The following is a 20,353-nucleotide window of genomic DNA, read 5'->3' on the forward strand; positions in this document are numbered from 1 at the left end:
GCCCAGCTGGCCCAAAACGCCAAGCGTGACGGGAGGGCCCCGCTATCCAACGTTCCCAGTCAGATCGGGGAGCCACGTGCGTGGAGGGAACCCCAGTCGCCAGCCGCCCCGGCCGGGAAAACGCGCACCCCTCGGGTATCTCACCGCAGCAGATTCTCCCTGTCCGTTCAGCTGTTCCAGAATGGGGTACGCTGTCTTTTTGGTCTCTGTTGTGACTCCGGGAGCTGTTTCGTATTGTTTCTGTTTCTTTAGTTGCTTTTCTGGAGGAGGAACTAAGACCCGCGCATCTTACTAAGCCACCATCTTCTCCGGAAGTCTATGTGGTCCATTTTAGATGAGGGACTTGAAATACAAACAAAAAAAAAAGAGTCCAGTTTTTTGTTTTTTTTTTAAATTAATGCCACTTTTAAGCAGAATTTGGATAATAACAAGACTTCCAATATTCGTCAAACCTTCAGACCATTTCAGGTACAAAACCTGCCCCTTGAGATGCTAGATATTTCAGTTTCTAAGAATCTGTTCTTTTAATAAAATGTCCAAAATATTTGTATCATAACAGAAATTTATGACAAAGAGAATAAAAAATGATCAGTCAGGTACAAAGGTATTTCAAATAAAACAGAGTTATCACTTAGAAAAGGAACATGGCTCCACAGTCAGGTCATGTGACTCTCTGCTTAACCCTCCTGATTTTTTTTAAATAATAAACTTTTTTTAAGAGCAGTTTTAAGTTAACAGAAAATTATCACCACCCCCTCAACTTTCCCCTAATATCCTCCCCTATTATTAATTACTTGCAGAATTGAGGCACACAAAACAACTGAAGAACCAGTATTGATACATCTTAGTCCACAGTTTACATTAGGGTTCACACAGTGTGTGATAATGCATGTGGGATTTTTACTGCCACTGTGGTTAAATACCCCATGATAGATAGTTTAAACTTCTATAATTTAAACAGTTAATATAGGATCTGAGGTATCATTCTTATACTCAAACACAAAAATGAAACCGAGTCATTCTTATGTGATATTCTAACATTTTATAATAACTTTGGGTACTAAGAGCAACTAGGGAAAATAATCACATAACTACACTGGTGTAAACAACTAAACAATCACACATTCATGTTTGGTGTCATGTCCACTCTTCATCTTCACTTCCTTAGCACATTCACTATCAACAAGGACACCAAATGCCAACTGCTCAATATCTTTGTTTAGCATATAAACTAGTTTTTCAATTTCCCTGAAACCATGGAAATTTTGAGTTAAGTATTCTCTTTTATGGAGCTTGACATCTTTATGTGATAAACTCAGGTTACAAAGCGATAGTGGCTTGGGTTTGAAACTCAGCCAATTATGTAGTAGGTAAGTAACCTGGACAAATTGCCCTCTTTACTCATAGTCTTCCTTTCTACACTCTTCTCCACACCTCTCTCTTCTGTCTTCATATCTGTCTCTAGTGTTCCATTTAGTATTTCTTGCAGAGCTAGTCTCTTGGTCACAAACTCTCTCAGTGACTATTTGTCTGAAAATATTTTAATTTCTCCCTCATTTTTGAAGGACAGTTTTGCTGGATATAGAATTCTTGGTTGGCACTTTTTCTCTTTTAGTAATTTAAATATATTATCCCACTGTCTTCTCGCCTCCATGGTTTCTGCTGAGAGATCTGCACATAGTTTTATTGGGCTTCCCTTGTATGTGATGGATTGCTTTTCTCTTGCTGTTTTCAAGATCCTCTCTTTCTCTTTGACCTCTCACATTCTGATTATTAAATGTCTTGGAGTATGTCTATTTGGATCTATTCTCTTTGGGGTACGCTGCACTGCTTGGATCTGTAATTTTAAGTCTTTCATAAGAGTTGGGAAATTTTCAGTGATAATTTCCTCCATTAGTTTTTCTCCTCCTTTCCCCTTCTGGGACACCTAAAACACGTATATTTGTGTGCTTCATATTGTGTTTCAATTCCCTAAGTCCCTGCTCATATTTTTCCATTTTTTTTCCCTATGGTTTCTGTTTCTTGTCGGATTCTGTCCTCCAGTTTTGAAATCCTATGTTCTGTCTCTTGAAATCTACCATTGTAGGTTTCCATTGTTTTTTTCATCTCTTCTACTGTGTCTTTCATTCCCATAAGTTCTGTGATTTGTTTTTTCAGACTTTCAGTTTCTTCTTTTTGTTCTTTCCTTGCCTTCTTTATATCCTCCCTCAATTCACTGATTTGGTTTTTGATGAGATTTTCCATGTCTGTTCGTACATTCTGAATTAATTGTTTCAGCTCCTGTATATCATTTGAATTGTTGGTTTGTTCCTTTGACTGGGCCATGGCTTCAATTTTCCTAGTGTGATTTGTTATTTTTTGCTGGTGTCTAGGCATTTAATTACCTTAATTAGTTTATTCTGGAGATTGCTTTCACTTCTTTTATCTAGGGTTTTCTTGCTGGATGAATTTGTTGTCTATCTGTTCTTTGACATTCTGTTCAGCTTTATCTGGACCTTTAGCTTAAGTTTTGTTTAACAGAGAAGAATTTTTCAGTTCTTGTTTTCTTGTTTCTTGCCCTGCTTGTGTGGTGCCTTCCCCCTCGCCCCACACTTAGGAGGATCTACTTAGATATTATATACCCCAGCCAGATTTTCCCAGACCAAACTGGCCTCCTATCAGGAGGAAAGAGTCACCTGCATTGGTTTTCCCTGAGGGTGAGACCCAGGGGTTGAAAGACTTTCCTGTGAAGTCTCTGGACTCTGTTTTTCTTATCCTAGCCTGTGTGTGGCACTTGTCTGACTGCAGGTCCCACCAGCATAAGATGATGCGGTACCTTTAACTTTGGCAGACTCTCCCTGCTGGGGGCATGGTGGAGACAGAGGAGAGGTTGTAGGCTGGTTTTAATGGCTTCAAATTACCAAGCCTTGGTGTCTGAATTCCTTGATGGAGGGATTCCATCTGAGTTGGGCTTCACCCCTTCCCTGGGGAAGGCACAGGCTCCAGACAAGCCTCCAAAAGAGCTCACTTCTGCCTATGCCTGGGGCAGTTGCAGCCTCAAAAGTCCTGCCACTCTATCCAGAGGCAGTCAAGCCTTTGTAGATACACAGCCACAAAAACCTCTGTTTCCTTCTCTTTTTTCCCCCCCTTTTCCTGTCAGTCCTGCCCCCTTGGCATCGGGGCAAAAATGAACAACCTCTGCTTTGATCAGGTTCACCTAAGCTGGGGGCCTATTTTTAGTAGTCAGAATTTGTTAATTAGTTCCACAATTGGTGTTTGATTGTGTACAGTCCCTGTTGCTGGTAAAGTCCTTTCCTTTCCTCTCTGGGAAGTGGCCTGTGGGGGAGGGGCGCTGGCCGCCGCAGCTTTGGGAACTCACAGTTCTGGGGGGTGCTCGCAGCCAGTCCAGCTGGTCCGGACTGGGGTATGCTGTGTGTCTGGTCACTGACGTGGCCCCAGGAGCTGTTCTGTACTGTTTCTGGTTATTTAGTAGTTGTTCTGGAGGACGAACTAAAACGTGCATGTTGTTAAGCTGCCATCTTGACCCGGAAGCCCTACTCTAACTCTTTAAGCCTTCCTTTCCTCAGCTACAACCTGGAACTAAGACATGGTATCTGCTTCACAGGCTGCAGTGAAGATCAAATGATATAAACATACATAGTTTTAATTATGAGGCCTGGGACAGAGTAAGGACTCAATAGACATTAGCCTGCTCAGCTCATAATTCACACACACACAATCTCTAAGGCTGGACCCTCTTCTCTTGACTCAGGATTTAATCTTCTATCTACAGATGCTTCAAATCCTTCCATCTTCACTGTATATTTTCTCTCTATATATATATATACAGACAGGCATGATTCTCTCATTGTGTTTCCCATTCCCCATAGAGGTTTCGGCTCCTGCCATTCTACTTAAATTGACCGCTGACCTCCATCTTTAAGTTAAAAACCCTTTCCTGGTTTGCATCCTCCCTGGCCTCTGCATAATGTAGCTGATGTCTTCTTCCTCCCCTCATTCCTCATTCCTCTCCAAGGTGACATACTGCTATTCATTTCAGTTCTCCACCTGACCACAGCATGTTTTCTCCACCCGTACTTCTTTCTGCCTCCTAAATCTGGGTGGTTTTTAAATTCCATCATTGGGTTCCCATCAGCTTGGACATCTGACCTACTCTCATTGCTTCCACACAGCAGATGACCCTTCACATAACGTCTGCAGCCCCTGTCCCTCTGCAAAGCTCTAGTCTTGCATTTAGTCTGATACAAGAAGAAAAACACAGACTTAGTCTTAGCCTGCCCTTCGCCTATCTATGTTGCCTAGCCACACGTGATGATTTCTGGGCCTCCATTCCTCACTTATAAAGGATGCCCTTTAAAGTTCCCTGCAGTCCTCATATATTCTGAAATTCTAATGTTCACAGCAGCAGCATCCACCCAGGTGCTCAAGACAGAAATCTGGGTGTTGTCTTTTAATTTTCCTTACTTTTTGCCTTTTCATCACTTTCCAAGACTCTGTGAGCCCAATTCTTGAACACCTTTCCAGTATACCCCTTCTTACTTCATCCCCATTGTCACTGCCTGTGTTCAGGTCACCATGTTTCCCTCACTGGCCAAACCCCACTCCCACCTACATCCTCCTGGCTGGCCTCCCTGCCTGCATTCTTGCTTGGTCACATGGCATTCTCCACACTGAAGCCTAATTACCCTTCCTCAGACACAAACCTGACCATGCCGCATGTCTGCCCCTTACTCATCCCGCATCATGAAGACTTTCCCGTCTGAGTGGGACCCCACTCCCTTAGATTCTGTGCAGGTCTCCCTCACAGCACTTCACACCTGCACATATGCTGTATTCTTTGATCTCTTTACTTGTCTGACTGTCCCCAAGTGGTGGTAAACTCCTTATTAAAAAAAAATTAAGCTGATTTATTCATTTACACATCCCCAACACCTGGGACAATAGTGTTGGCTGACTGAATGAATGGATGAATCGAATCTCCGAAATCAGGAAAGTGACCTCATCTATGATTAGTTACCTTCTTTACATTCAGCTTCCTCAATATCATAGTGTTCCTTGGTCATTACTCGTGAATTCACTGTCTGTGATTTAATATCCCTGTTAAAGGACTTGTAAACACCTGGCTTTTACTTACCTCTCATTTGCTTAACAAATATTTGTCAAGCATCTACTACTTATGTGCCAAAAAGTGTTATAGGTAGCAGAGAACAAGATAGGCCCCTGCTCTCAAAGTACACTCTAGAAGAGGCAGACACACATCATGCACTAAAGAAAAATATCAGATGGCAGCAGGTGCTCTGTGGAGAACTGCAGCAGGGGGATGAGACAGCAAAGAACATGCCTGTCTTTCTGAGGAGGTATCATCTGAGTGAAGATCTGAGAAAAGAACTCTCAGAAAATGAGTGAAGAACCTTCAGGCAGACTAAAGAGCAAAAGGGAATGAGCTTGGAGTATCTCAAGAAAGAAAAGGCAGCCAGTTCAACTAGTAGGGTGGGAAGGTGGCACAAGATGGAGGGTGGTGTATGCAGGACCAGCAGGTAAGGAGCTGGAGCTTTATTTTAAGTTGCTAATCCTAAGCAATAGGAAGCTGTTGGGTGGTTTTTCCCTGGAAATGACAATTTCTGTAGGGCCCATTAGTTTCTCACTTCCTTCTGATTTCTGCCCAGATATTTCATCAGAGAGCCTTTCCCTGACCACCCACCCTACTGAAGAACAACCTCCTCCTGCCTTGGCCCTTCTCTGTCCCTTTAGCCTGCCTTCTTTATCTTCAAGGGACTTAGCACCACCTGATGTTATATATTTGGTTTTTTTGATGGTTGACTTTTTCTACCCACCAAACTGTGAGCCCTGTGGGAGCAGGGACTTTGCTTTTCAAAGCCACATCCCAAATGGCTAGAAAAGTGCCAAGCACGCAGCCAGCAAGCAATAAAAATTTGCTGAAGTTGAATGAATTAGTCTGATTTATATTTTAAATAGATTGCTCTGGCTGCTGTAGGGACAATGAATTTGTGGGAGTCAAGAACCAAAATGAAGAAGTAGAAGGCTTTCACAGAGTCCCTGAGTAAAGGTAAAAGTGGGGGAAGTGGAGGGGAGGGGGAGAAGTGTTACTGAGGGGTAATAAAATCATACAGAGTCCCTGGATGTGAGAATGTTAGCATGGCAATATGATTCCAGAGTAGTTACTAAACAGGGTTGGGAGCATTACAAAAAATGGATATTTTTAGAGGTTGATATATCAAGACATTATTTTTAAAAGTATTTGTATGTTACCCAGGTAGAGCTGATAAATCGAAGCGAATCTGTTGGAGTTTAATTTGACAAAATCTGTTAACAATAGAAATATGCCCCTGACCTAACAATTTAATGGCTAGAAATTTATCATTTATAAATACTAACAACAGAATGTTAAAATAAATGCAAGGATGTTCACCAAGACATTTCCTGCAATATCTCCAAACTGGAAACAATGTAAAATACCCATCAATTACACAGCTATTAAAATAAGGAAAGAGTGTCAAGATATATTATGTATTTAGAAAGACCTATAGATTTTTAAATGCATACACATTTACACAATATTGATATTGCTATTGATTATACAGCAAAAAGAAAGAAAGGGAAATGAGACAAACACTGATAGAGATATAAACTTCTTTTGAAGGATATTTTAAAAACTTATGCTGTATTTCATGCATTGAAAAGGGAATGGAGCAGTAAGGGTAAGGGGCAAAGAGAGAATTTACCTTTCCTTTATATAACTTTTTGAATTATCTGATATTTTAGAAACTTGTATTTTACTTTTTAAAATAAAAAAAAATCAGATCTCTTTTAGACAACTAACAGAATAAACAAGAATGTACTGACATATTATTACTTATTTTCTCATTTTATAGGGAGAAACACCAATGATTCACTTACACACACACACAGGAAATGAACATACACATGTATATCTGGGGATGAAAAACATATTTGAGTACTCTATCAAAATACAGTAGGATAAAACAAATGTCTTTGATTAGAACCCAACACACACAGCGCACATTACTATGTGACCTTCTGTGTCAGAGCCAAGGTTTAACTTGTGGTTAACAATGCCTGCGAAGCTCTATTTGTGAAAGGTTTCCAAGACTGCTTGATGCAGCCTAGCTGAAAGTGCTACACTGACCATCTTTTGCTCTCAGATGAAGCATGAACTGTTCACTGCTTCCTAATGAAGCATCCTTTGGCCCGTAATAGCTGTGTAGCTGTTTAACGTTAAATGACGAGTTTCACTCCCAAGATGTCAGTACTCTCATTAAAGCTCTGAGGGCTCCCAAGGGAAAGTCACTGTCCAATAGTAGATGTGCATCATTTTTCTATGTCAGCAATTACTTTATTTATCATATTTATTCAGGAGCCTATGCAATAAAATGAACAATTATCCAGGAACTTATCTCATAAATCCTTAAGAAGGGTAGTTCATGGTACAGATTTTATTCTTCTCTAAACTATATTATACTCAGATAGTTCTTCCAAAGACAAGTCATTATTCTGCCTTTTCTTTAATCACCCACCAACTCAGCCCTGTAACTAAATCTAATGGGTACTCCTTAGAGGGGGGCTTTGTTTACACAGTTCACTGTCTCTGTTCTAAACTATTTCTAAACTCAGGAATGTCAAATGTTTACCACATCCAGTTTTTTTTTCAGTTGCAAATGTATTTCTAAAGCAAGTATTCTAATTACCATTTATTAGGAAGTCACAGAACAGTTCAGTATTTTGCAAGTGAATCCAGGAGAAAAACAGAAAGCTAAACTAAGCTTAACTTAGGTGAGGTTAAACACCTCAGGCCTAAACACAGAGGGAGCTGACCACTGGCCCTCTGGAGTCAGGCATTGTGATGTTAACAGCCACAAAGAAAAGAACCCAGGGAAGGAAAAGAAGATTACCTGCCCAAACTAAAACTAGGAGAGTGTTCAACAATTTTAAAGACCCTAGAAGGACATATAATATACCAGGTTTAAAGATATTAGGTCAACTCTAGGTGATCTGCATTTTTCTATCCAATCAAGACTTGAAATGAAAGTTTTATTACTAAAAAGCTCTAACCTGAAACAAAAACACATTAAGCTACACAACAACGTTAAAGCCCATGAAGCCCCTGTTAAGAATGGAATTTAACTGATGAAGGAAGGGGTGGGATGGTGAAGAGAAGAGAGGCTCATAAGAAATCAAGCCTGGGGCTGGAGGTGGGCACTGTTCATTGGGGTGACAACTCAGGGAGGTAAAAGGAGACCCACCATGATAGAAAGGAACCCCACAGCACAGAGAAGTGGATGTCTGCTGAGTGAAGACCAGACTCACAGATTTAAGGGAACTCAGCTGATGGCAATGGCTGTCAGAACCAACCAGATGTCAGGCCACACTTTTGCAATGAAATCAACTTTTCAGGAACTCAAAGTATTTATGAATTCACTTGGTAATTACTAATACACTAAAAACAGGTTTTTTGTTTTTTTGTAAGGCAGCACCAAGTCCTGTGGAATGCTTCTGAACTAGATTAAACCTCTAAACTAATAATTAAACTAAATTTATCTGCAAGAGGTCTCTTGCTCAAACTTGAGTAGTCCTGCTCATTTCAGGAAAGCAGCTATAGCACAAAAATGGAAACAAGAAACTTCTGAGACTCAATTTCAGTCCAGATACCACCTTCTAGGCAGCCTTTAGTCAGGGTACTACTTCCAAAGTGTGTTAAAGGAATTAAGATTATAAAATCTGTGAAGATGAAAAGCACCAAGTCTCACATCATTTATCATCTGCAGGGAGTTTTAACAATCTCTCTTTCTCCTATCAGCAAACAAGTTTTTACCATTTTATCCATCTAGGCATTTTGATAACAGTTATTGCCTTAGTATCTGAATGCTTTTTATCACACAACCAGTTGAAAAGACTGCTTGGCATCTTGTTAAAATGACATGCTGCTATATCGTGTTACAGACTACAAGCGGCTAAAAATTTAGAAAAGAGGATGATTTTACTTCAAATTGGTCAACATGATGCCTGTGATAATACTGTTTATTTTTTATAGCTGGGTAATAAATTGGTAAATGCAATAGCTACAGAAAATTCTGTCATACTACACAATCATAGATTCAGTATTTTAAGTGCCACTTTGAAAATCAGCATGTTTTTTTCCTAAACACCTCACATGCCTAAATATAAGACATCTCCCTCTTAAGATTAACCCCAGAAAGGAGAGTGTCACATCATAGCTGATCTCAGCAAAGTCTCAGATCACAGTGGACTCTCCCAAACACCACTGGGGGGAAATAACCTCATTTACTACCAGCTCCGGATGCTCAGAGGTTGCCTGACGAACAGAGGTTAAAAAGAAGAGTACAGAAGTATTCCTAAGAATGGGAACTCACAAATGCACTGTTGAATGTTGAAATAAACCATTTACAGATCACTCTAAAGAGCGATATGATAAGTTGTTAAATTATCAGCTGTGTCCTGATATGCTCAGGTTGAGCTGGGAATGGGGACCGGGGGTGGGGGGGTGTCTAGATGCCTTATGTGGGAGGGATCAAATTTCCAGACAGCCTCATACAGGCATCAAAAACGTTCACCTTGCACAACTTGGGATAGAAATGAAGATGATGTGTTCTCCAAAACCATGTTAATGGATGAGTTTTGAGTAAAATATTTCTTAATATGTGAATTTAGTGAAGACCAATATTAATTTTACATAATGTCATTTTATATATTGATGTGTAAATAAATGAAACAATATTTTACATAGACACTTGGCTTTTTCCTCTATTTCCCCAAAGGTTTACTTACCCAAGTTGGCCATAAAACACTGTTATGAATCTTCTCATTGGAAAAATGGTGAATTCTTATATTTAATATAGCAATATGCCAGAGCATATATACAGCTAATTCTAGTATGCTGCCTTATAACTTTTTGGTAACAAAGTGTGAACAAGAAATTTCAAGTATCCTATAAGTTTGGTTATGAAAAAACATTTTCAAAATGAGAAACAGTTAAGATTCATATAATAATTATGACAAGGCCTGCACCTATATATAGGGGGCATGAACAAGAATGGATCAGAAAATAAATTCCTGGGCTGGCATGGGCTTCTTCTTAAACTGAGCTTAGTGTATCTCCCAAAAGATGGCACCCTGTGATCCTTGCATCTATCCTTTATGAGGTACAGCACTGCAAACTAGGTTTCTGTGCCAATAACAAATTCTGAAAAAGCTCCAGCCAGTGCTGCTGCAGACAATGGCTGTGCACCCAACCCCAGGGAGCACCACTGGCATCAGAGTCACCCTGGATTTGTGTGTTTATAAGGACAGTCTTCCAGCAGATGGCAGGAAGAGGCATCTTCTTTAATTGGCATGCAGGTGCCTTACAGGTACCAACAGCGCTGCCCCAACAGTGTATCTCTTCCAGGAGTAGAAATGTAAGAAATCAACCTCATGCTGATGATCAGTTACTAGTTTAGGAGATGAGAAATGCAATCAAATAAATGACAAAAACTGTTACCTTGTAGATCCCAGAGAACCCCAGGTCCCGCACAACAGACAGAGCACTAACTCGAGGACCAGTGGTGATTTCTCCAGCTACTTGCAAGCGGATCTTGACAATTTCTAAAGGATTTGTGAAAATCACCTGGGAGCCTCCTGCCTAAAAAGGAGAACAAGAAAACAAAACATTAGGAACCATGGTACAGAGAGTCAGGAAAAGGTGAGGGATTATTCTCTAGAAGCTCAGAATAGTCTATCCCTAAGAATAGAGCTCCACTATGTGTCCCATCAATTAAAACAGTGAGTACGAGTCTGAATCACAACACAGTCACTACTAGGAAGTGTTGGGTAAAGAGGTCCCAATTCTGTAACACTGAGGTTGAAAGGGTGCAAAGAGCAGAAAGGGACTTCTGCAGACATCACCAGAATCCTCACACGGATATGGCAAAGCCTTTACCTTGAAGCAGAAACAGGCAGCCACAAGCAACTACCAACTCAGGGGTAAAAGTCAAGGATGCAAAGGCAGTGATAAATGAAAAACAGTTAGTACAGAAGTAACAAAGTACAGATCTGCCTCTCAGAATAGAAAGGGGCAAGGAGGGCAAAGGGACTTGTATGATGGATTTCCTGATTCTGACAAAGATATAAAAACTGCCAGAAAGCATGCAAACTTAGCTGAAAGCAATTTCTTCTTTTCTTACAAAAAAAAATCAGGTCATCAAACACCATTTTATGGAGTTATAAATTCTTATAAATTTATTTATATATTACCTGTGTATGGAATGCTCTTTCCATATAAGTGATATGTTAAAGTAGTAAAAATATGCATCAAGTCAATTATGGAGTAAACTCTGAACAACTCCAGTTATGTCATTCCAGCAATGGCTGGGTGCCACAACACCAAGATCATCACTGGTGAAAATTTTAAAGGAAAGTTGTAAGCTATTTCAAAATTAAGCTTGTATTAATTCTAAGCAATTAAGTTCCTTCTTATTTTACTCCAACTTGTTGCTCCTTGTCACAAATATACTAAATTTTTATATCATACAAATCAAGGTTAACCTGAAGTATGGTTCTGAATAAATATTATGTAGTGATGTCAGCAAAGCCAGACAACAGACATGGTGCTTACATTTAATAGCTTAGTAGATGGCTTCATGTTAATAGGCATATTTTGGTTCAACACCGTATAAAACTACTCTTTGCTAGATTCTCTTATCCCACTAACCAGTATTTGTGCCCTTATAAACAGTCTTAACTAATCAAAATTAGGTACAAAGATATCTTGGAAGTACTGTTTATAGTAGGTAGGAATGAAAACTGGGAAGATCCTAAATATCCAAAGGTAGATGAGTGATGGATTAAGCAAATTAAGTGTTCATACAATAAGACACTATGCAGTCAATAAAAACATAATGAGAAAATGTTCAATATATATATAGTTAGATAAAAGCTGTCATATTTTTAAAGTACATATATGCCTTCTCTCCCTTTCCCCATGTGCAGTTTGAAATCATCCTGTACCCCAGAAAAGCCAAGTTCTTTAATGCTCATTCAATATTGTTGGATAGGATCTTTTTATTTATTTTATTTTATTTTACTTTTATATTTTTATTGAGAAATCTTCACCCACATATAGTTCAACCACAGTATACAATCAATGGCTCACAATATCAATACATAGTTGTATATTTATTACCAAGATTATTCTTAGAACATTTGTGTCACTCCAGAAAAAGAAAAAGAAGAAAAACACTCACACATCCCATATCCCTTACCCCCTTTCTCATTGATCACCAGTATTTCAATCTACTCAATTTTTTACCCTTTATAGCCCCCCCACCAATTTTTTATTTTTTATCCTTATTTTTTTTACTCATCTGTTCATATACCCTGGGTAAAAGAAGCATCAGATTGGGCAGTATCTTTTTTATTGTCTCCATGGAGATGTAACCCAACTAATTGTGGGAGCTACCTTTTGATTAGATAGTTTCCATGGAGATGTGTCTCCACCCACCCAAGGTATGGTTGCTTACTGGAGCCCTTTAAGAGGGAACAATTTTGGAAAAAGCTTGAGAGCCAACAGAGACCACACAGTCAGAGATACTTGGACCTGCAGAAGGAAATTGCCCCTGGTGAAGCCATGTGAAATGAGGAGAGAAAGTCAGCAGATGTTGGCATGTACCCTCCCAACTGACAGGTGTGTCTAGAAGCCAGAGACCCCAGCAGATGCCAGTGAGGTGCTTTCCCAGCTGACACAGGTGCTCTGGATGGCATCAGCCTTTTTTGAGTGAAGGTAACCTCTTGTTGGTGCCTTAATTTGGACATCTTCATGACCTTAGAACTATAAACTTGCCACTTAATAAATTCCCTTTTTAAAAGCCATTTCATTTCTGGTATACTGCATTCTGGAAGCTTACATACTAATATACTCCAAAAAAAAAGATACACCAAAGTGGTACTTGTGAGATGGGGGATTACAGATTTTTTTTGTGTGTGGTATTTTTTATTTCTTCTAAATAAATCATGTACTATTTCTATAAAGAAAAATGCTTTTGTATAACTAATCTATTTATCTATGACAGTAAAAAAAACAAAAAGCATAGAAAAGTGTTAACCCACTATCTCCCAAATCAAATTGTCTTTTCATTTTTACCAATGTTGTATCTTAAAATAAGCTACAATTATTCTCAAAAACATGCACAGATTTTCCCTCTCCATACATTAAAACTATTCAGAGGCAACAGTATTCTCCTCAGTTTAGAACGACACAAACTACCTCCGTTTTGCCTGCCTCCATCACATTTTGCCATCACCTTCATCTCTCTTAGGCAACTCTAGTGAAGCAGGCTGAACACAGTTGGTTAAAAAACCAAAACAAAACCAAAAAAACCGACCTGGTGTTCAGTTTGTAAAGGCCCCAAAAAGGTCTTTTGAAAGTAGGAAGCAGAGCTGGAGCCCATACACCCAGGGGACTGAAGATGGCTTCCTCCAGTTGCCTGGACAGTGTTCCGTTTCCAATGCTCCACTGCTCAGCACAGCTCAGCTCTCCTCCAGACTCAAGGGTTCGTGCACCTACGGGCAGCAAGAACTGCCCCCACCCTCGTTTCTATGGCACTTGGGCTTTTTGAGGGTTTGCACCTACAGTTTTTTTTTTTTTTTTTTTTTAAAGGAAAGACAGAGAGAAGGAAGGAAGGATAGAAGGAAGGAAGGAAGGAAGAAAGGGAAACATCTTTAAACATTTTCTTGTTTTATTGTATTCTGTTTCTCCGTTTTTTTGTTACATGGGCTGGGGCCGGGAATCGAACCGAGGTCCTCCGGCATAGCAGGCAAGCACTTTGCCCGCTGAGCCACCGCGGCCCGCCCTGCACCTACAGTTTTGACATGTCCTGTAGGGAGTCAAGGTTTTCAGAACAGAGATGAAACAGACCTTGCCTTGTAACTGTGTGAAGGGCGCAGCCAGGATTGGGAAACACATCATCTGGTGCTCCAGGGTCAGAGCAACTTTCATATAAAAATGAGAACAAGTCAAATTAATTTTTTTTTAATTTAAATGCATTTTATGAGGCAGCATTGCAGAGAAAGATACCAAGTTGGAATTAGCCTGCAGGTTGATTTTTAAAAACTCAAAAGTCAGTAAGAGGGGAAGATGGCAGATTAAGGAGGGCCAAGACTCAGTCCTCCCACCAAAACAACTATTAAACATGCAGGAAATGCCTAAAACAACTATGTTGAAACTCCAGAGGCCAGAAGAAGACTTTACAGTATCCAGGGAAGAACAGGAGGAAGATAGATAAATTAGGGTAAACAGCAGTAAATGCTCTCTTCACACAGTGGCTACCAGCACCCATCCCCAACACTCATATCAGGCTGCCATGGGGTCCAGTCCCTGGCTAGCTGCTGGTGACAGAAAGGGGTGTAAAAATCCTCTTCCCTAAGAATAGGGGTGGGTACGGCCTACCTCAAATCACAGCTTTTGATAAGTGAACTTGGATTGCTGGGTTCTGGCTCTGAGGGCAGCTTTTGTTTCAACCATCCCAGACAAAGGCAGTGGCAGGCATTATTTGAACCCTCTCAGGACAGGGGCAGACGTGATGGAGATTTACAGACACAGCCCTTCCTGAAGGTGGCAAGGAACATTTAGCTGAAGGACTGCATTTGTTGGGCAGGCAAAGAAACCTCAGCTTGAGGCACCATCAGATAAACTTTTGATATCTTTTCTGATTCCCATCCCATCTCAGGAACTGTTCTGAGCACCCCTTTCATGAGTCCCTGGCCCTGTTTTGGCTGGGAAGGACTGATAGGAAAAGTCCTCTCTGGGAAGACTCTCCTCCCAGAATGTGCCTTCTATGCAAAGGTAGCATGAGACAACAAAAGGAGTGTTAAAAAATGTAGAGGTGGGTGCTTGGAAATTTACAGCTTTTTTGTATATATGTTATTCACAAAAAAAGAGGGAAAAAAGTCAACTGTGATGATAAAAAAGGATTTAAGCCCTCTAACCTCCCATATTCTGGAGCAGTTAGAAGGAATAATATGAGAGGATCATATGTAGCCCATGACAAACTATTGCTTTGTTATTTCTTTGCTTTGTATATATGCTATACTACACAATAAAAAAGTTTGAAAAACAAACAAACAAACAAAAAACTGTAGCGGTGGACAATCCAGGACAAAGGCCTGCTGGTATCAAATTTCCTGGAGAAAGAAGTCTATGTCCTGGGAGACAAAAGGGACAACCCAACTCCTGGAAACAGAGGAATTTCAAAACAACTAATAAACAAGGGCCATGGTGGCTCAGCAGGCAGAGTTCTTGCCTGCATGTCAGAGACCCGGGTTCAATTCCTGGTGTCTGACCATGCAGACAAAAAAAAAAACAACCAAAAAATGAATAAACAGAAGCCTAGGATAAGGCAGACACCCAGAAAGACAGGAAACACCCTGCACACTGTATTTGGCTGGGTCAACCTTCCACCTAAGAGGGCTGAAGCTCAAGAAAATCTCTGTCTTATCACTACTGGTTTCAAAATGAAGAAATGAATATCCCAAGAAGTAAATCCCAGAGTTAAAAATGTTAAATATTCAAATGTACAGTGTACAAAAGGGTAGGAGACAAACAAACAAACAAACAGGAAATGATGTACCATCCAGAGAAGAGGATAAAAATACAGAAAACACCAACAAAGACAATGAGAATGTGGACATGCTTAATAATGCCTTTAAAAAAAATAATCTTAAAAATGTTCAAAGACTTGAAGGAAACTAAGAGAAAGAAAAAATAAGAATGTAAGAGGAGAAATTGTAAAAAGGAGCCAAAAAGAACTACTGTAGTTGAGGGCCATGGTTACTGAAATGAAAAATGTCCAGGGGGGTTTCAAAATCAGACTGGAGCTGGCAGAAGAAAGAATCAGTGACCTTGAAGACAAGACACCTGAAATGAGTCGGGCTGAGGTGCACAAAGAAAAAAGAAATATTAAAAGCAAAAATAGCATAAGACAGTAATGGGACACCATCCAGTGGACCAATATGCACATTATGGGAGTCCAAGAAGGTAAAGAAAGAGAAAGGGGCAAAAGCAATAGTCAGAGAAATAATAGAGAATGTCCCAAACTTAGCAGAACACAAGAATACACACATCCAAGAGCTCAGAGAACACCAAATAGGATAAACATGAAGAATAATGCATCCAGTCATACATTGATTACACTAATAAACACAAAGGACAAACACAGTTCTGAAAGTTGCGAGAAAAAAGCAAGTATTGCATATAAGGGAGTCCCAATTAGACTGAGTGCCAATTTCTCATCAGAAACCATGGAGTAAGTAAGTAGGCAGTGAGCTGAAATACTTGTGTGCTGAAGGAAAACAACTGCCAGCCAAGAATTTTATATTTGGCAAGACTTCCAAAAATGAGGGAGGGATTAAGACACTCTCAGAAACAAAAGCTGAGGGAGTTCATCACCACTAGACAGGCCATATATGCTAAAGGGAGCCCTTCAGATGGAAAGGAAAGGACACTAGATGGTGACTCAAAGCAGAACAAGAAATAAAGATCTGTAGCAAGTGTAACCATCTCGGTAATTATAAATGCCAGTATTATTGTAAAGTTCTGTTTGGTATGTAATTCTGCTTCTTACTTCCTACAGACAATAAAATGCAAATTCATAAAATACAATGATACATATAGGTTTGGGGACATACAATGTACAAAGATATAAGTGGCAGCAAGTATTAAAAAAATGGTAGGTGGACGGAAGTTTACAGGATAAATATATGTGCATGATATTGAAGTTGAGTTGGTATCAAACCAAAAGTGATCGTTATATTTAGGTTGCTACATTTTAATCCCATTGTAACCACAAGAAAAAGATGAAAAATATATCCAGATAGAAGTGAGAAGGCACTCAATATGGTACAACACAAAAAAAGCAAATAAATATAAAAGTAGGCTATAACAGAAATAAGGGACAAAAAAAGGTATAAGACTTAGAAAGACTAAATAGCAAAATGGCAGAAGAGAGTCCCATATTATGAGCAGTGACTTCAAATGTAAATAAAGTAAACAGTCCAGCCAAAACACACAGATTAGCAGAATGGATTTAAAAACATGACCCAAACTACAGCTGTCCAGAGACTATCTTTAAAATCAAAGATTAAAGTAGGTTGATGGTGAAAGGACAGAAAAAAGTACAACCTGCAAGTACTAACTAAAAGAGAACTGCTGGCTACCCTAATATCAGATAAAATAGACTTTACAGTCACAAGAGAAAAAAGGTGGTCATTATATACTAATAAAAGGGGCAATTCAACACGAAGACATAATAATTATGAAATATATGTACCTAACAGTGGAGCCCCAATGTATATGAAGCAAATACTCACAGATTTTAAAGGAGAAAGTGACAGCTGCACATTAAGAGTAGGAGACCTTAACACACCACTCTCATTAATGGATACACTATGCAATCAGAAGATCAGTAAGGAATACAGGACTTGAATGACACTGAACCAACTAGACTGCTATCATATGTTGTTATATTCTATATATATGTTATAGATATATATAGAATGCTGCACCAAACAAAAACAGAATACACTTTCTCCTTGAGTGCACATGGATTATTCTCCAGGATAGGCCATGTTGGGTCACAGTACAAGTATTAACAAATTAAAAAATACTGAAATCATACAATGTATATTCTCCAACCACAGTGGAATACAGCTAGAAATCAGTAACAGAGGAGGAATGCAAAATTCACAAATATGTGATAATTAAACAACATATTCTCAACCAACTAATGGGCTACAAAGGAAATCAGAAGTAAAATTAGGAAATATCTTGAGGCAAATGAAAATGAAAATACGACATATCAAAACTTATGGGATGCAGCAAAGGCAGTGCTGAGAGGGAAATTTAGAGCTTTAATTGCTTACAATAAAAATGAAGACTTTAAATAAGAGATCTAACATCAAAACAGGAAAAATTAGACAGGAGAAGCAATCTAAATCCCAAGTGAGATGGGGAAAATAACAAAAATTAGAGCAGAGATAAATGAAATAGAAAACAAAAACAAAAATAGAATCAACAAAACCAAAAGTTGGTTCCTTGGAAAGGTCAATAAAATAAAAAAAGAAATAAAAGAAGATACAAATATCAAAAATCAGAAATGAAATGGGGGACATTACTGCTGACCCTGATAAAATAAGAAGGACTATAAGAGGTTCCTATGAGCAAATGTATGCAAATAATTATGCAAGGCAAATGAAATGGACAAATTCTTAGAAATGTAAGAATTGATTTAAGAACAATTAGAAGAGCTCAACAAATCAATAACAAGTAAAGAGACTGAATCAGTAAATTCAATCAAAAACCTCTCAGTAAAGAAAAGCCCAGGAACAGATAGCTCCACAGGGGAATTCTACCAAACATTACAGGAAAACTTACCTCCAACTCTGCCCAAATTCTTTCAAAAAACTGAAAAGGAGGGAACATTCCTTAACTCCTTCTATGAGAACATCATCATCACCTTCACATCAAAGATGGATAAAGACACTTCAAGAAAAGAAAATGACTAGACAAGTACCTCTTATGGATAAAAATGGAAAAGTCCTCAACAAAGTACTAGGAAACCAAATACAAAAGCAAATTATAAGAATCATAGACCATGATAAGTGAGATTTATCCTTGGTATACAAGGCTGAAAATCAGGTAATGAAATACACCACATTAACAGAATGAAGGGAAAAAACATATGACCATCTCAGTTGATAGAGAAAAGGCATTTGACTAAATACAGTGTACTATCTAGACAAAAACATGTAGAACACCAGGAATAGAAGAAAACTTCCTCAACAGGATAAAGGGCATATATGAAAGGACCATTGCCAACATTCTGCTTAACAGTGAAAGACTGAACACTTTCCCCCTGAGATCAGAAACAAGACAAGGATGCCCATTGCCACCATAGTAACACATCATTGTCTGGAAGTTAATGTCAGAGCAAGAAGGCAAGAAAAAGAATATAAAAGGCTTCCAAATAGCAATGAAGAAGTAAAACTTTCCCTATTTGCAGATGATATGATCCTATGTGTAGAAAATCTTGAAAAGTCCAAAAGAAAGCTCATAGCACTAACAAATGAATACAGCAAAGTGGCACAGCAAAGTGGCAGGGGGCAAGATCCACATATGAAAATCTTACACAAGGAAAGAATAATTAGAAGAAGAAAGCAAGAAAAAAAATTCCATTTACAGTAACAACTAAAAGAATCAAATATCTAGGAAAAAATCTAAACAAGGATGTAAAGGGCTTGTACACAGAAAACAACAAAACATTGCTAAATGAATTAAAGAACACTTAAATAAATGGAAGGACATTTCATGTGCATGGATTAGAAGACTAAATGTACTTGAGATATAAATGCTACCTAAAGCAATGTATAGTTTCCAATGCAATCCCAATAACAATTCTGACAACCTCCCTTGCAGAAATGGAAAAGCCAATCATAAAATTTATAGGGAGGGGTAAAGGACCCTGAAAAGGTAAAGCCATCTTGTAAAAGAATGACACCGGAGGACTCAGACTTTCCAATCTTAAAACTTGTTAGACCATGCCAGAGACCTAGATTCAATTTCTGGTGACTGCCCATGTAAAAAAAAAAAGACCCAATCAAAGACCTAAATATAAAAGCTAGAACTATTAAACTTATAAAAGTAAATCAGAAGTAAGGAAGTATCTTCAGGATCTTATGCTAGGCAATGGTTTCTTAAGATTTTACACCCAAAGCACAAGCACAACAAAATAAAAGATAGATACATTGAACCTCATCAAACTTAAAAACTTCTCCTCCTCAAAGAACTTTATCATGAAAGTAAAATGACAACCTACAAAATGGGAGGAAATATTTGGAAACCACAAGTTTGATAAAGGATTAATATCCACAATATATAAAGAAATCCTTCAACTTAACAAAAAGACAAACAATCCAATTTAAAAATTGGCAAGAGACTTGAACAGACCTCTCTCCAAAGAAGAAAGCACATGAAAAGATGTTTACTATCATTATCCATCAGGGAAAGGCAAATCAAAATCACAGTGAAATACCATTTCACACCAATTAAAAGGGTTACTATTTTAAAAAAATGGAAAACAAGCATTGGAGAAGATGCGAAGAAATTGGAATACCACTCATTAGTAACATGGTGCAACTGCTGTGGAAGACAGTTTAGTGGTTCCTCAGAAAGATAAGTACAGAACTACCATATGACCTGGCAATTCCACTACTAGATATATAGACAACAGTACTGAATGCAAGTGTTTTAGTTTGCTAAAGCTTCTGG

The 20,353-nt window shown here is 38.8% G+C and overlaps 2 protein-coding genes across 18 annotated transcripts in view; one reads left to right on the top strand and one right to left on the bottom strand.

Moving 5' to 3' along the window:
* LOC143673081 (neuronal growth regulator 1-like) overlaps positions 1-11,261 on the top strand; it is a 53,662-nt gene extending 42,401 nt beyond the window's left edge. The window contains exon 5 of one of the 2 annotated variants that reach the window (XR_013170182.1): positions 10,545-11,253. The gene's annotated coding sequence lies outside the window, so the exon portion shown is untranslated. Of the gene's footprint in view, positions 1-10,544 lie in introns of both variants that reach the window. The other variant, XM_077147455.1, reaches the window with a different exon arrangement.
* Positions 1-20,353, bottom strand: part of LOC143673080 (putative calcium-binding mitochondrial carrier K02F3.2) — a 151,308-nt gene that overhangs the window by 113,143 nt on the left and 17,812 nt on the right. For 14 of the 16 annotated variants that reach the window (XR_013170170.1, XR_013170180.1, XR_013170168.1 and 11 more), the window contains one exon: positions 10,538-10,678. Coding sequence is in view for 6 of the 16 variants with exons in the window: in XM_077147448.1 (XP_077003563.1) it covers positions 10,538-10,678 (141 nt within the window). In the remaining 10 variants the exon portion in view is untranslated. Of the gene's footprint in view, positions 1-10,537; positions 10,679-11,289; positions 13,660-13,889; positions 15,719-20,353 lie in introns of those variants that run through there. The other 2 variants (XR_013170179.1, XR_013170177.1) reach the window with 2 other exon arrangements.

Source organism: Tamandua tetradactyla, unplaced genomic scaffold, assembly GCF_023851605.1.
Source record: "Tamandua tetradactyla isolate mTamTet1 unplaced genomic scaffold, mTamTet1.pri scaffold_110_ctg1, whole genome shotgun sequence".
In the NCBI taxonomy this organism is placed as follows: Eukaryota; Metazoa; Chordata; class Mammalia; order Pilosa; family Myrmecophagidae; genus Tamandua; species Tamandua tetradactyla.